Below are 17947 nucleotides of genomic sequence, written 5' to 3' on the forward strand. Positions count from 1 at the left end.
GTCACAGGATATTGTGATGGTTGATTCTCTGAACAAGTTCAAGGAGGGCCTTGACAAATATAATATTATAACTTATGAGCACTAGATTCTGGGGATTAGATGTTGTTCCAGGGATTTATTCTGATTGCCGTATTTGGAGTCGGGGAGGAATTTTTAATTAGGCATTTGGCATCTGCCCTTAATGTTTTTTTATTCCCTTTACCTAGATCAACACAGTAGAATTATAGGTTAGACTTGATGGACCTGTGTCTAAACATATCAACTATATAACTATGCAACATGTAAGATATAGGGGTATAGAGGGCTTTTCCAGTTTTAGAGGATAAATGTTATTTATTCCATGTTAATTAGTTATGCATTATTTATATATATATATATATATATATATATATTTTTGTATCAATTTCTCATGGTTTTCAAGACCTCTGCTTACAGTCATTTAATGGAAACCCTAATTACTTTCTTACAGCAGATGAAAATCTGCCCTGCATGGTTTAAGATGGTGGCTAAAATGGTCGACTAATAAATATAATTTTTAGACTTAAAGGGGTTGTTTCATGAGAAACATTTATGGCATTTCCATAGGATATATTATAAATGTCTGATAGATACGGGCCCCACCTATGGGACCCGCACCTATCTCAAGAATGGGGGTCCCACAACCTTGTTCCTACCTGGTGAGGCAGCCACTGCAGTAATGGTATTCCGGTACCACAGTGCTTTCAGTAACTCCCATTCTCTTCAAACAGCGTAGGTCAGTGAAATAAACTGTTTCCGGAACCCAAACACCTTCACCTTCTGGATGCAGCAGCTGCCTCACCATGCAGGAATGGTATCGGCAAACCCCTGTTCTTGAGATAGGTGCGGGTCCCAGAGATGGCCATTTAACCCCTTACATTCTGTGGTCAAATAGCAGTAGTTTGACAGAGCAGGGAAGCTCCGTCTGTTACCCATCGGTGCCCTGTGTTTGCCAGATGCCAATGGGTTTTTATGGCACCCGGGGACCTAGGAAAGGACCCCAGGCCTGCCATGACTGTATGCCTATTATACCATGTCAGACATTTAGTTTTTTTACACTTTTTAATAATAAAACCACTTTTTCCATAAAAAAAATTGATTTATTTTGTTAAAGTGTAAAAAAAAACGAAATAAAAATACACATCGTTGGTATCGCCATGATCTTAATAACCCGAGCAATAAATTGAATACATTTAAATGCGTGCAAAATATAACAGAATTGACGGAATTGCGATGCAAAAAATAATAATTTTGGATGAAAAGTGTTTTTTTTTATTGTGCAACAGTAGTAAAACTTATAAAATAAATGCATATTTTTTTCTTACCTTAATCGTACCGACCCATACAATAAAGGTAATATGTTATTAACTTTGCATAGTGAACGATGTAAATTTAAAACTTGAAAAACAATGCTGGAATAGCTGTCTTTTGCAATTTCCTCCCCAAAAAGTTAATCAATATACACTATAGCACAAAAGTATGTGGACAGAGCTCTTAATCATTGAATTCAGGTGTTTCATTCAGTCCCATTTCCACAGGTTTATAAAATCAAGCATCTAGCCATGCAGTCGACTTTACAAACATTTGTGAAAGAATGGGTCATTCCAAAGAGTTCGCTGAATTCGAGCTCGGTATTGTAATAGGATACCATTGTAACAACTCAGTTAATTACATTTCTTGCCTCCTAGCTATTCCACCATCTACTGTGAGGGTATGTGCACACGCTGGCTGGCTTTTACGTCTGAAATTACAGACTCTTTTCAGGAGAAAACAGCTGCGTCGTTACAGCTGCGTCGTTTCAGACGTAAAAGCTCCTCCTCGCATTATGAATTGAATTCAATGAAGAACGGCTCAAATTACGTTTCAAAGAAGTGTCCTGCACTTCTTTGACGAGGCAGTCATTTTACATGTCGTCATTTGGCAGCTGTCAAACGACAACGAGTAAATTACTGGTCGTCGGCACAGTACGTCGGCAAACCCATTCAAATGAATGGGCAGATGTTTGCCGACGTATTGTAGCCGTATTTTCAGGCGTAAATCGAGGCATAATACGCCTCGTTTACGACTGAAAATAGGTCGTGTGAACCCAGCCTGAGTGGTATTATTGCAAAGTAGAAGCATTTAGAAACCACCGCAACGCTGCCCCCAAAGTGGCAGACCACATAACGTTACAGAGCAGGTTTGCCTAGGGCTGAGGCACATAGTGCATAAAAGTCACCAACGCTTTGCTTACTCAATAACTGCAGGGATGTAAACTCCTCTGGCATTCACATCCGCACAAAAACTGCGGTGGGAGCTTCTTGGCATGGGTTTTCATGAGCGAGCAACTGCATGCAATCCTTACATAATCAAAAGCCCTTTAGTTTAATCCCTTAGTGACCAGCCTATTTTAGGCCCTAATGACCAAGCTATTTTATTTGTTTTTCTATAGTCGCATTCAAAGAGCTTTAACTTTTTTATTTTTTTCGTCTACATAGCTGTATGACGACTTGTTTTTGCGGGATTAGTTGTACTTTTTAATAGCACCATTTTTGGGTACATATCATTTTTTTATTAACTTTTATTAACTTTTTTTGCGGGGATTATAAAAAAAAACTGAAATTCCGCCATTGTTCTATGCGTTTTTAAATTGACGCCGTTCACTGTGTGGCATAAATAACATGTTATCTTTATTCTATGGGTCGGTACGATTACGGCGATACCACATATGTAGAGGTTTTTTTATGTTTTACGACTTTTGCACAATAAAAACACTTTTGAACTAAAATTATTTGTTTTGCATCGTTGCTTTCCAAGAGCAGTAACTTTTTTATTTTTACATCAATGTAGTGATTTTTTGAGCTTGTTTTTTTGCGGGACGAGACGTAGTTTTGATTGGTACTGTTTTGGGGTGATTGGGACTTATAGATTCATTTTTATTATGACTTTTTTGGGGGGCGATGGAAAAAAATTGCAATTTCGCCATTGTGTTTTGCGTTTTTTTTTTTACGGTGTTCACCTTGCGGTTTAAATTACATATTAACTTTTTTAATTGAGTCATTACAGTCGCGGCGATACCATATATGTGTACTTTTATTTATTTTTTAGACTTTTACTAAATAAAACCGCTTTTTATGGAAAAAAATGGTTTTATTTGATTTTTTTACTGTCATTTTTATTATTAATCTTTATTTCACATTTATTACTTATTTTATTAGTCCCACTAGGGGACTTTACTGTGCGATCTTCAGATCGCTGCTATAATGCTTTGGTATACTTCTTATACCAGAGCATTATTGCCTGTCAGTGTAAATCTGACAGGCAATCTATTAGGACGTGCCTCCGGCGCGTCCTAAGAGGCATTTGTCCAGGGCAGACCTGGGGGCTTTAATCAAGCCCCCGGCTGCCATGACACCCCATCGGAGACCCGCACTCCCTCTGTAAACAAGTTAAATGCCGCGGTCGCTATTGACGGCGGCATTTAACAGGTTAAAGTAAACTTCGATCGCGGGTGTTGGAGCAGGAGCCCAGCTGTCACCAGACAGCAGAGCACCGGCTCCAGCCTGCACGGGACACTCGTACAGGACTTAGACTGGGCCAACGTGAAAAGGCGTCGGCCTAGCCTAAGGCCCCTTAGTGACCAACGTGAAAAGGCATACTGGTGGTCACTAAGGGGTTAAGTGAAGGGAAATTTTAATGCTTCAGGATACCAAGACATTTTGGACAATTGTATGCTTCCAACTTTGTGGTAAGGCCCTTTTCTGTTCCACTGTGTCCTAGTGCATAAAGCAAGGTCAATAAAGGCATGGTTTGGTGAGTTTGGTGTGGAAGAACTTCATTAGCCCGCACAGAGCCCTGACCTCAACCCCATCTAACAAATTTGGTATGAACTAGAATGGAGATTGTGAGCCAAGCCTCTCGTCCAACATCAGTGTCTGACCTCACAAATGCTCTTCTGGAGGACTGGGCACGATTTTCCATAGAAACACTCCAAAATCTTGTAGAAAGTCTTCCTAGAAGATTGGAAGCTGTTTTAGCTGCAAAAGGGGGAGCAAATCCATATTAGTTCCTATGGATTGAGAATGGGATGTCATAAAAGCTCCTGTAGTTATAATGTATATGTCTGCCCCGATACTTTTGTCCATATAGTGTATTATATGTACCCAAAAATGGTGGCATTAAAAAATGTAGCTCATTCTGCGAAAACAAACCATCAAATGGGTATGTCGATGAAAAAGTAGAAAAGTTATGACTCTTGTAATGCGACAATGAAAGAGATAAAAAGAATGCTTGCTCATTAAGGCTGGGTTCACACGACCTATTTTCATTCGTATTATGCCTCGTTTTACTCCTGAAAATAGGGCTACAATACGTCGGCAAACATCTGCCCATTCATTTGAATGGGTTTGCCGACGTATTGTGCAGACGACCTGTAATTTACGCGTCGTCGTTTGACAGCTGTCAAACGACGACGCGTAAATTGACTGCCTTGGCAAAGAAGTGCAGGGCACTTCTTTGCAACGTAATTTGAGCCGTTCTTCATTGAACTCAATGAAGAGCAGCTCAAGATATACGAGCGTCACAGACGCCTCGTATATTACGAGGAGCTGCATTTACGGCTGAAACGACGCAGCTGTTTTCTTCTGAAAACAGTCTGTCATTTCAGCCGTAAATGACAGCTAGCGTGTGAACATACCCTAAGGCTAAAATAGGCCTGGTCGTTAAGGATTCTATTAGGGGGCAGATGTTCTTTCATTAACGACCAACGAATGATGGCTTAGCGAGTCAATTGCGTTCAAAAGATAGTTTATTACATGTGACAAGAATTGCTAAAGATTTTTGCTGTTCAGTCATTACTGCGATCGTTATTAGTTCGCCAACACCATATCTATGAACTGCTAACCACTGGAAGAGTAGACCAAGGGATCATAATCTTTAACTCAGGTAGATGTTGCCGATCTGCGGAAACCCAATGATTTATTGTTTGTAGTTTACACTTGGCGATTATCTCTTATATTCAAATGATTATACGAAAATTCGTACAATAATCGCTCCGCCTAATAGGGCCTGGGTTAAAGGGGTATTCCCATTTTCAGTATTTCTGACAAAATTCTAGGAATACCCTTTTAACCTGCAATTAGGCAATTGTTTATTTTTATTAATATTCGATTTTTGTCATGTTTATAGTAATGTCTAATTAAAATGTCTTAGAACTAGTATCATCTTTAAAAAAAATTCTTCTTTCCTAACAGGTTATATAAGAATATTTGAAATTCCAGCTGGAGCTCGGCATTTGCTTATTCAAGAAACAGATTCATCTGCCCACCATCTTGGTGAGTAGCATGGCAGATTTGCAGAGCAAACTTTAGTTCTAAATTGTGTTACTGTATATATTGAGCTCGATCTACCTATAGGCACATGCTTATAGAAGGCCCTGGGGAGAAGGTGCCTGTCAAACGAAAAATTTCCATATAAATACACCTATGAACATTGTAAATCCACACATGACTAAAAGGAAAACTTATCTAAAAAAAAAGTCGATCTTGGCCCCCGTTTGGAAATTACATCTGGTAAAAGGTAGGGCAGGTAATCTTTTTACCGGGTCCTTTAATGCTACACTATATTTTCCGTTCCAGGACACTGTTACAGATGTAGCCGTCTTTACCTTGACATTTAACGCGTTATATACACAGTGGCAAGATCCTTTTTCTTGATTTTTTCAATGGCTTTTGTTGTGTGATATCACGCTGCAGCAAGTTATCACAGTCAAGATAGAGATGGGTACATCCGTATGTCACTTAACCCACGCTACTACTATTCGAATCCTACCAAGCCTGCTGTGTGGACTGGAAGTCACTTTCACTATGCATTCCTATGAGACGGTCAATGTGAGTTTTAAGCTGGATTCACACGAGCATGCTCGGTCCGTAAAGATTTGGAATGTATTTCGGCCACAAGTCCCAGACCGAGCACACTGCAGGGAGCCGGGCTCCTAGCATCATAGTTATGTACAACGCTAGGAGTCCCTGCCTCGCTGCGGGGCAACTGTCCCATACTGTAATCATGTTTCAGTATGGGACAGTAGTTCCACGGAGAGGCAGGGACTCCTAGCGTCGTACATAACTATGATGCTAGGAGCCCGGCTCCCTCCAGTGTTCTCGGTCTGGGACTTGCGACCAAAATGTGTTCCATCCTACACAGACCGAACATGCTCGTGTGAATCCAGCCTTATAGGTATGCATAGTGAAAGAGACTTCCGGTCCACATTGCTGATGCAGCAGTATTCGGACAACTAAACATTGCGCATCATGCTCCCTAATGGTTTAACGAAATGGAGAAGGTAGTTTAGCAATAAAGTACCTGGCAAGACGATTACCTGCCCTACCTTTTAGCAGATGTACACTCCAAGCAGGGGCCAAGATAAAAAAAAAAAATCCCAGAGTACTTCTTTAAAGTGTAGCATACTTGATTGGCCAAGTGTAATGTGTCAGACATTCTGTGCCTATTGGCTATTGAGATGTAAATACGGTGCTGGTTATATGAAATCTAGGGAAATCCACAATTAAGATAATTTACTGTATATATCATCATGGGAGTCATTCATTTTAGCCACTAAATAATCTGGCAATTATTTGAAAATAAATTTAAATTCCTTTTTCCTTTAAATCCTATTTTCAATGTAATACAAGAGGGTAAGTTAAAGTACTGTTAGGCTGGGTTCACACGACCTATTTTCAGGCGTAAACGAGGCGTATTATGCCTCGATTTACGCCTGAAAATACGGCTACAATACGTCGGCAAACATCTGCCCATTCATTTGAATGGGTTTGCCGACGTACTGTGCCGACGACCAGTAATTTACGCGTCGTCATTTGACAGCTGTCAAACGACGACGTGTAAAATGACTGCCTCGTCAAAGAAGTGCAGGACACTTCTTTGAAACGTAATTTGAGCCATTTTTTATTGAAGTAAATGAAGAACAGCTCAAGATTACGGGCGTCAAAGACGCCTCGCATAATGCGAGGAGGAGCTTTTACGTCTGAAACGACGCAGCTGTTTTCTCCTGAAAACAGTCTGTCTTTTCAGACGTAAAAGGAAGCTAGCGTGTGCACATACCCTCACTGTTATTTGACTTTTTACCTTCAGATAGGTCAGTAGTTATGTATCGCATTTATAAGGTGAGCAATCCTGTAGTCTGAAACTTGTTTATGTAGGGGAAAGGAAATTGTTCCCAGTATTGCAATACAAACTTGGTACAAAAACGTAAGCAGTGTCTGAAAGTTACCCGTAAAATGAAAACACCTTGGATTAAAAGAGTTTTCAGAATATATAAAAAACACAGAGAGGGGGAGCGTGGCTAGGCACACTGGTGAGCGGACGCACCTAAAGAGAGCTCCAGACCAGGTCCGTGAATAACGGGAGATTACACCGCTTAAATGGGGAAAGCTAAGACCCGTAGCTCTCTTAAATGCCTGCAGACACCGGGCACATCGGACGTACCCATCCGCAACTTTTTTCAGCTGCTCCAAGAGCTGGCAGATCCGGACGAAGAAGGCGCCGGGTTAGCAGGCCTGCAGGCGCCATCTTGCTCGGACCATGAGGCAGAGGCGGAGGCGCCTCGTCCGGAAATGGAGCCGGACCCAGAGGCAACCTCGGTGGAGGGTGAGTCGGCCCAAGACCCCTGTCCCGACGCTCAGCCCTCAGAAACGGGGGAAGGAGAGCGGGATCAGCACCATCACCAGCCCACGGGACAGCGAGGCTGGGTGGTGGCAGTTACAGCTCCCCTGCCACCGGAGCACGTGGCAACCTCACCTGCACACTCCTCTGTGCAGTATGTGCTGCCTTCTCCTCCTGTTAGCCCGCTACACTCCTCGATACACCCAGGAGATGCCGACAGGGTCCTGAGCCCACCGGCGAAGAAATCGCTGTATGCACCCCGGCCAAGCAACCTACCAGACATTAGTAGAGAGAGGGGTTTTTCTTGTGTGGATGCTGCCCCCTTACCTGTCTGGGAATCGGGCCGTGATCCTCGCTGTCACTGGCCACCTAAAACGGTCATGGGAGTGAGATCCATGCCGGGGTTGCCCCTCCTGATGAGGCAGCGAATACCCTGCGGGGGACACCCGGAGCTACAAGCACTACTTGCCCTCCTACCCACAAAGAACGACATGTCTCTCTTAGCTGCAGACCTTAAAGCAGCTTGGCGTCAATATCTTCAAAGTGTACAAAGTGATGTCACGGCGCTGCATGCCCGGGTCGAAGAATTGGAGGAGTTTAAAAGCCATATCTCACAATCCGTACAGGAGTTGGAAAGAGTCACTGAGAACCAAGCCGCGCAACAACGATTTCTGGCATCACAACAAGACGACCTGGAGAATAGAAATAGAAGGAATAACATCCGAGTGCGCAGCCTCCCAGAAGCGACACGCACGGCTGACCTCCTTCCCACCGTTAGAGGAATCTTCCATGGCCTCATGAAGAAACCTGTGGAGTACCACATCGAAATTGATTGAGCCCATCGAGCGCTCAGAGCACGTAGTAATGATCCCAGCAGAAACCGGGACGTAATTTGCTGTATCCATTACTTCGCAGTCAAAGAGGAGATTATGCAGCAGGCAAGAGCTCTTCCGACCATTGACTTAGACGGAGCAACGATCTCACTGTTTCCAGATCTTTCGCGGCGAACCCTGCGACAAAGCGCACTTTTGAAACCACTATTATCGGTCCTTCAGTCTCTGAACATTCCGTACAGATGGGGATTTCCTTTTGCTCTCCACGTAAAATGGGGTAACACGATGGCAAGCCTTGCTGTACCGGAAGAACTTCCTACTTTTTTACAAGAATTGGAACTGCCGCGGATGTACCTCCCTGCCTGGGAAGGTTTCTTCCGAGAGCCTCCGGCCCCGCCGTCATTTGCCGCCTCTTGGGATCTGAGGATTGCTCCTGAACGAGCATCCTCTCCGAGACCACAACGCCTACGTCGCAGACCCACCACACCGACGAGACGACCCCGGGATCACTGACTTTTCATTTATGCTCCTCTATCAACATCCAATGGGTGAATATGCTACGGTTGCTGATGTAATTGAATATCTATACCAATGTTACTCTTTCTCCTTGATGTCATTGCATTCTCCTGTTTCATACGTTACTGTTGGATTTATGGGGTTAGACCTGGTCCCTCGGAGGGAGTAACTGCTCTCTGGTCTAGTCTTCCGTGACCCCCCCATAGGGTTAAACTAGTTTACTAGTAAACAATTAGCGCGAGTGCGCTTCACTGTTAGATTACTCTGCTGACAGTATCTACTGTCGCCTGATTTTGTTACTTTTCCTCCATTCTCCTTTTACTTTTTCCTTCTTGTTCCCTTATTTTACTTTACTTTACTTTACTATATTTATTATTTTTGTACATTCTTGCAGTGACAGACGTGGCATAGGTTGATCGCCTCTTGACAGGATGACTGATATAACTGTGGCCTTGTTTAATGTGCAGGGGTTTAATGTCCCCCAGAAGAGGTCCCAAGTCCTTTATGCAATGCACAAACAGAAAGCACATATTGTGTGCCTACAAGAAACCCACTTCCACACAGACCATTTCCCTGAACTGAAGAACAGATATTACACATCCATGTACTATAGTACTAATCCAGAGGGCAAAACAAAAGGGGTCTCTATTTTTATCCACAAATCTCTTCCCCACAAAGTCCTTCAGGTCCAAACGGACCCTGACGCACGTTTCCTCTTCCTTACCTGTGAAATAGGGGAGCAAATATACACGATTGCAAGTTTATATGCCCCAAATATAAATCAGGTTGCATTTTTAATTAAGACACTAGAGGTACTGCAAGTGTTTAAGAGAGGGAGCCTGCTCTTATGCGGTGACTTTAACATACCCCTTAACACATCCTGGGACACCTCCTCTGGGAGATCTAGCATTGCACATAATAAACTGAATAAGATCAAGAAGCTCTTCCGTGACATGCAGCTCTGCGATGTATGGAGATTGGCGCACCCGTCAGACAGGAACTACACCCTTTTCTCCCATGTACATAACTCCTATAGTAGCATTGACTACATCTTTTCAAATCATAGTTTGCTTTCTCAAATTGCCTCATCGCGTATTGTGAATATTTTATTATCGGACCATGCACCTGTCTTCTGTGCGATCACCTTACTCCCCAAACAGAGGGGCTCTTTCCAACGGAGGCTCAATGAATCCCTCCTGCAAGACTCCTTATGTAAGCTTGATCTTGAGAGAGCTGTGGCGCACTTTGAACAGGATCATGCTAACGATTCCACCTCCACGCCGATTAAATGGGAAGCACTCAAATGCGTGTTGAGAGGGATCCTTATAAAGCGCGACTTAAAAAAGAGGCGAGCGCTAAACTCAGCTCCCTGCTTGCTGAACTGCACGCGCAGGAAACCCAACATAAACGTACATTGCAGGCAGATGCACTACAAAAACTACTCCTAAAAAGACAGGAAGTTCAGCATATACTCAATCAACAATACGCCCGCTTGCGTCAAATATTTTCCCGCTCTATGTATGAATGGGGAAATAAACCCGGAAGAACATTGGCCATGGCGCTTAAAAACCGGATGTCCGCTTCCTATATCCCTTCGATCAGAGATGATGCGGGGATGGCAGTGCATACCTCGGACAAAATAGCGGAGGCTTTCTTGCAATATTGTAGAACGTTGTACAATCTCCCCGCTCCGACGGAAAATCAGAGCCCGTTTGGGGAACGTTGCCCATTGACAAAATACGTCTTAGATACAGCTCTTCCCACGTTAGCCACCGCAGATATTGAACAATTAGAGTCCCCCTTTACCTTAGAGGAGTTAACGACTGTGATTAAACAGCTGCCAATGGGTAAAAGCCCTGGCCCAGATGGGTTTACAGCAGCCTTTTATAAGTCTCTGTCCGACGGAATTTCTCCAATATTGCTACGTGCCTTACAGGCGCTATCTGGAGGGGCACCAACGCCACCTGAATTTTTACTAGCACATATTACTGTTATTCCCAAAGAGGGCAAGGACCCACAATTGTGCACTAGCTATCGACCCATCTCCTTGATAAACACAGACGCAAAAATATACGCGAAACTTTTGGCGAATAGATTGGGAGGCCTGCTTGGATCCCTAGTCCACCCGAACCAGGTTGGCTTTGTTCCCACCAGAGAGGCCAGAGACAATACTCTGAAATCCTTCTCTCTTATAGATTATGCAAAGCGGACTTTCCTCCCCTGCATGTTGCTATCACTTGATGCTGAGAAGGCCTTCGACCGGGTGGACTGGGGATTTATGTGGAAGACTGGAGCAGATTGGAGTAGGCCCATCCATGCTGCAGAGTATAAAAGCGCTTTATACGGGCCCACAAGCTAGGGTTCGGATAAACGGTCAGCTATCCTCTACATTTAAAATAAACAATGGTACCAGACAGGGTTGCCCCTTGTCTCCCTTTCTCTATGCCTTAAAGGAACAGTGTCATCACAAATTATTTTTTAATATGTTAAAGATGTTAGTGCTTTATTAAAAACGTTTATATTTATTTGTGTGTTTGTGTTTTACTTTTTCTTATTTTTACACTTTTTCTTCCCCATGTGAGCTGCCATTTTTTGTTCCATTTCTGTATGTGTCGATTAACGACACATACAGACATGGAATACGGCAGCCACAGTCCCATAGGGACTGAGAACGGCTCCCGTCCCATCCACTTCTGTGTACGGCGTCTGTGTGGGAACTGCGCATGCGCCGCTCCCACACATGCCAATTTGAAATTGGCGCCGTCCGGCGCCATTTTCCTGTGGACCGGAAGTCGCGGCCGGACAGTAATATTACTACTTCCGGTCGCGGCTTCCGGACTTGTGCACTTGGACCAACGGCAGCAGACGGAGCGGACGGGCCGGAGGGAGCCGCGGCGGCAGGAGCAGGTAAGAGATTTCAATGTATGTTCGTGTTTGTGTGTGTTTACTACTGTATGTAAACCTACTACACTGTGTGTTAGCTCAAAAAATGGCGACACACAGTGTAGGAGGTTACACCGTTCAAACCCCTCGTTTATCCCGGCACTAGCCAGGATAAAGGAGGGGGGGATGCTGAGAGGTCACTAGAGCGAGGGCTTTTTACCCAATTTTGCAATGCTGCAATTTTGGGAATAGCTCCATCTAGTGACCAGCAATGGGAAATATTATAAATTAGAATTAATGTATAATATTTCCTGACTCGTGAAAAAAATAAAAAAAATTTGAACAATGTTTAATCACCTACACACTAAATGTTTAATTAAAAAAAAACAAACATGTTTTTCTGGCAACACATTCCCTTTAACTATGGAACATCTTCTACAGGCGATTAGGCGCAACCCTGATATCGGCGGCATACAGGTCGGGGCACATCACATTAAATGCTCGCTTTCGCAGACGATGTACTATTATACATCACGCAACCTCGTATCTCCCTGATGTCCACTATTGAGGAATATAGCCGACATAGTAATTTTAAGATCAACCTCACTAAGAGCACAGCGTTGAACGTATCTGTCGATAACAGCACTTTACAAACCTTGCAGTCCTCTTTTGGCTTTACCTGGCAACCTAGGGCGATTAAATATCTCGGTATAATGATACCCTCGGACATAACGCAAACCTATGCCATGAACTATATTCCCCTCTTACAAACCATAAGATGAGATTTGAACACATGGGAGGGAAAGTGTTTGTCCTGGCTAGGGAGAATCAATGTCTTGAAGATGAATGTACTACCCCGTTTACTGTACCTATATCAAACGTTACCCTGTACTCCCCCTAGGACGCTATTCCGAAAATTAAATGTTTGCTTTAAGAAATTTGTCTGGGCTTCGAGAGGGCCAAGGGTGGCACGCCATATTTTGGTACAACGGAATAATAACGGGGGATTGGCTTTACCGGATTGCTTCCTATATTACATGGCCGCAACCTTGGCGAGGTTATTTGACATTGTTCATACCCCATCGGAAAAGAGGTGGATACAGTTAGAAGCAGCTCAGGCGAAACTACCATTGATCTCCATTCCTTGTCTTGGCTTGTTCCTTGGCTTGTTCTCTAGAAGCGGGCCGTTGACGCCAGTAGTAGGGAACAAGGATTTTGCCCCGGGATTTCAACCCTCCTTTCTGGGTAGATTGGGCAGTGACGCGGACATGGGTGTACCATTTAAAAATTTTATGGTATCGGGTCGGCTAAGACAGTATGAAGACTTGGTCCCAGTAGACGCCAGGTCCTTACGGTCGAAGTGGGACTATCTCCAGTTACAATACTATTTTAACAAAAATAAACACTCCCTACATTTGCTCAGGGAATTGACCCCTTTCGAGTGCCTGATCTCCTCGCCCTCCGCAACGTCGAGACCGATAGCGCTGGTTTATGCTCTTTTACTGGAAGAGAAGAGGGTATCCAAACCTTCATATCCCCTAAGTTGGGAAAAAGAACTGGGGGCATCTATTCCACCCGCAGACTGGTCTAGGGCATTCACTTTATGCCATAAATTCTCAATCTCATGCAAGGGGCAAGAAACTAATTTTAAAATCTTGCCTCGGTGGTATAAGGTGCCGGCAGTCCTGAATCGGATATACCTGTCTACATCGGATCGGTGTTGGCGTTGTGGACTAGCGAGGGGAGCGATGACCCATATATGGTGGGGTTGCCCTATCCTTCGCCCATTTTGGGGCTCGATACTATCTTTGATCAAGAACATCCTCGACATAACCTTAGAGGACTGCCCAGAAGTATTACTCCTATCCATAATACCGGGGGCGACCAAGGGCTGGGCCCGCACGTTATTGGGCTACATACTGGTTGCAGCCAGGACGGTGATTCCCAGACATTGGAAAAGTAATGTTATCCCCACGGTGTCGGAATGGATTAGGGAGATATCACACATACACGACATGGAAGAGTCGATAGCTATAGTCCACCAGCGCTCCGTCTCTCACTTTCAGACTTGGCAGAAGTGGCATGATTTCCGTAATACCCCAGAGTTTGAAACGCTCAACTCTTAAACATAGGAGATTGACGAGGATTGGGAGGTGACGTAGGGCGGGTCCGGGTCCGGCCACGGACACCGACATTATCATTGAACCGTCTGTCGGGTGCATTTTATCTTGTTTTTCGTCTTTTTCTTTCCTTTTTCTGTTTTATCCATGCCGTTTGGTGCCTACCCCTTCCTACCCACTAGTTCTATGAATAGTAGGTACCTGGATTACTCCTGGTAGTAATTTCTAGTAGTTTCCACGAGAGTAATCTGTGATCTTGGGATGTTGGTTTTCAGCGAAATAACAGCCTATCAGATGTAATGTTAGGAATATTCTATGTGAACGCGTGATATCGGCTGTATATGTGCCTGTGTACTCTTGATGACTTGTATCATGGTATGACAAATTTGAGTTATGTATCTACCCCCCTTCCTGTGTATTCCCCTTTTTTTTCCTTCCTTTCTGTACCCCCTTTGCATATGTTATGAAAAACTTTAAAATAAAGAATTTACAAAAAAAAAACACAGAGAGTTACATATATGTTCCTGAATCTTCACAAGATGATGGCACCTAGCTCAGAAGTAGTTATTTTTACTATTCATTACATTGCCCAGCTCTGTGCAGCACAGTTATTTTTATTTTACTAGATCTTACTTTGGCGGGATTACCACACGGAAATATTTACAGCTGCCTTCATGCCCCTCTGCTACAAGGTTTAAAGTAGTACTGTAATTACTCGTCGTCAGCTACTGAGGCACACAATGTTCTGCCCAGCATGTGAGACACAATCCCTCCAGAGCCAGGGAGGGGGGAGAGTAGGTAGCAATGGAGATAAGACCCATGTGATGTGTGATGTTCCATACTACAGAAAAGTGGGGACAAGGGAGATAACCACTAGTTCAGTGTACGGAATATCACACAAGTCTGATAAACACCAGAAACATTGGCATGTGACTGCATGTGAGACTGGCTTATAGAGAATTTCAGATACAGACTGTATATTTGCACACATTGTTTTTAAGCCTGGAAAACCCCTTAATAACCTATCTACAATTAACTATACTTTATAAGGGGATGAGAGAATTAACAGTATACACTAGACACCCCAAAACCTTAAAAAAAGATGTTTACATTCATATACAAATTAAGTAATATAAATTGAAAACAAATAAATATATATGGATTAACCCTTTCGCGCACCTTGACGTGCAGTTACGTCTGTACTTTAACAGTTAACCGACGTGCGGCGTTACACCGCAGTGGCGGTTAACTGTGCGGGGTGACTGCCCTGCTCTCCCTGTCGCTGATCAGCGGCCCATCGCCGCTGACTTTGGCAATTAACCCCTTAGATGCGGCGATCGATTGCAATCACCGCATTTAGGGGGTTTGTAACACATTGGCAGCCCACACTATGCGATTTCAGGGTTGCATGGCTGGCATGGCAACAGGAGGCCAGACAGGCTCTGCCATGTAGGAAGCCTATGAGGACCAGCCTCTGGCTGGTGCTCATAAGCTTCCTATTACATCACTGACCGTGTCAAACTGACAGAACACATAACACTACCTAGGTAGTGTGATGTATTCTAGCAGTAATAAGTTCTTCAAGTCCCCTAGTGGGACAAAAAAAAAGTTAAAAAAAATGTTTTATAAAAGTGTAAAAATAAAAGTTATAAATTACAAAAACAAAAAATTCTTTTTTTTGCTATAAGACATTTATTATAGTTAAAAAATTAAAATGTTAAAAAAAGTACACAATATTTGGTATCACCGGGATCGTAACGACCCAAACGATAAAATGATAACATTATTTTTCCCGCACGGCGAACTCCGCAAAAACAATAAGTAAAAATCAATTCCACAATCACAATTTTTTTCACCACCCCTCCCAAAATATAGAATAAAAAGTATCAAAAAGTTGAATGTACCCCAAAATAGTACCAATAAAAACTACAACCCACAAATAATTAGCCCTGAAAAAATGAAAAAGTTACAGGTCTCAGAATATGGTGACACAAAAAATTTTGTTATTTTATAAAAAAGTGTTTTTATTGCACAAACGCAACAAAAAATTAAAAAAAAACTGTATAAATTTGGTATCATCGTAATTGTATCGACCTGCAGAATAAAGGGTGAATGCCGTAAATAAAATAAACAGAATAAAAAACATTGTCAGAATTTATGGTTTTTGGTCACCTAGCCAAAAAGTGGAATATAAAGTGATAAAAAAATCGCAAGTACCCCAAAATGGTATCAATGAAAACTACAGATTGTCCTGCAACAAATAAGCCGTCACACAGCTCTGGTGGAGTTAAAATAAAAAAGATCTGAATATGGCGACGCAAAATGGGCAGAGTGTTCCAAAAGAGAATAAGATTGAGCACCATTTTAACAGTGCGACACTGGCCACATATTTCTGAAATATTATTTATTTACACCATTATTATACCCCCTTATTATGCCCTGATGTACTCCGCACAGATTACATATGCCCCACATTATAAACTGAAATACCAGTAAAACCCCAAACAGAACTACTGGCAAGCAAAATCTGCGCTCCAAAAGCAAAATGGAGCTCCCTCTCTACTGAGCCCTACAGCGTACCCAAACAGCCGTTTACGTCAACAGATATGGCATCGCCATACCCGAGAGAACCTGATTAACATTTTATGAGGTATTTGTTTTCAGTGGCACAAACTGGGCACACCATACTGTGCACTAAAATGGCATATCAGTGGAAAATGAAAATTTTTACATTGCACCATCCGCTGCGCATTAACCCCTTCACGCACCTAGACTTAATAGGCTGTCGTGGTGTGGGGAGTGATGTATGGAGCAGGGTCACACGCTGAGTCTGCGCTATATGCTGGGACTAATGGAGAGGAACAGCAATTGCTCTTTTACAGAAGCCTGTAAAAATAAAATTATACTGCAATTGTAATGACAGGGATAGGGAAACAGACAAGTGAGCCCTAATCTACCCGCCACTCAGTCCCTGCCTACTTGCAACGACACGCCCTAGGCGACGGGGTACAACTGGGCGACGGTCCCTACACTCAGTAAGTGCACGACAGACAATCAGACAAGGAAACACAGAACAAAGGGAAACGGGGCAGTTGCCCACGGCAACACCGTGAGCAACAAGAGTAGTAAACGAGCCGAGTCAAACCAGGAGAGTACAAGGTGCCAAACGCAGAGCAGGAGAGTAGTGAACAAGCCGAGTCAAACCAGGAGTGTACGAGGTACCAAACGCAGAGCAGAAGAGTAGTCAGTAAGCCAGGGTCAATACGAAGCAGGGACAAGTAGTTCAAGAAGCTGCAGCAGGGCCAGGAAACCAACAGAGAAGAATCACAAGCAAGGAGGAACAGGAAAGGCAGGTATAAATAGACAGAGGGCGGGAGCGAGCTCTGTCTGGCCAAGCTGTGATAGGCTCTCCCACTCCTAAGCCTGCCATCCTGAGTGGTGGAAGATGGAGTCAGTCTCACAGACATAGAAGCAGGTGCAGACTGATTACCTATGGGCGTGGATACAGAAGCTGTGCCTGGCAGATCCTTAACAGTACCCCCCCTTTTATGAGGGGCCACCGGACCCTTTCTAGATGGACCTGGTTTATTGGGGAAACGAAGGTGGAACCTCCTGACCAATACCCCAGCGTGAACATCCCGGGCGGGTACCCAAGTCCTCTCCTCAGGCCCGTATCCTCTCCAATGGACCAGGTACTGGATGGAGCTTTGGACCATCTTGCTGTCCACAATCTTGGCCACCTCGAATTCTACCCCCTCAGGGGTGAGAACGGGGACAGGAGATTTGCTCGAGGGAGCCAAGGACGGGGAGCAGCGTTTAAGGAGGGAGGCATGAAACACGTCGTGTACTCGAAAAGATGGGGGCAACTCCAGTCGGAAGGAGACAGGATTGAGGACTTCAATTACCTTGTACGGCCCTATA

General features: G+C 43.7%; 1 protein-coding gene across 1 annotated transcript in view; it reads left to right on the forward strand.

Annotated features, from left to right (window-relative positions):
- LOC142748945 (A disintegrin and metalloproteinase with thrombospondin motifs 2-like) overlaps nt 1-17947 on the forward strand; it is a 911491-nt gene that overhangs the window by 728339 nt on the left and 165205 nt on the right. The window contains exon 15 of the mRNA XM_075856370.1: nt 5250-5330. Coding sequence (XP_075712485.1) covers nt 5250-5330 — 81 coding nt within the window. The remainder of the gene's footprint in view (nt 1-5249; nt 5331-17947) is intronic.

The sequence above is a fragment of the Rhinoderma darwinii genome, chromosome 3 (assembly GCF_050947455.1).
Source record: "Rhinoderma darwinii isolate aRhiDar2 chromosome 3, aRhiDar2.hap1, whole genome shotgun sequence".
Taxonomy (NCBI): domain Eukaryota; kingdom Metazoa; phylum Chordata; class Amphibia; order Anura; family Rhinodermatidae; genus Rhinoderma; species Rhinoderma darwinii.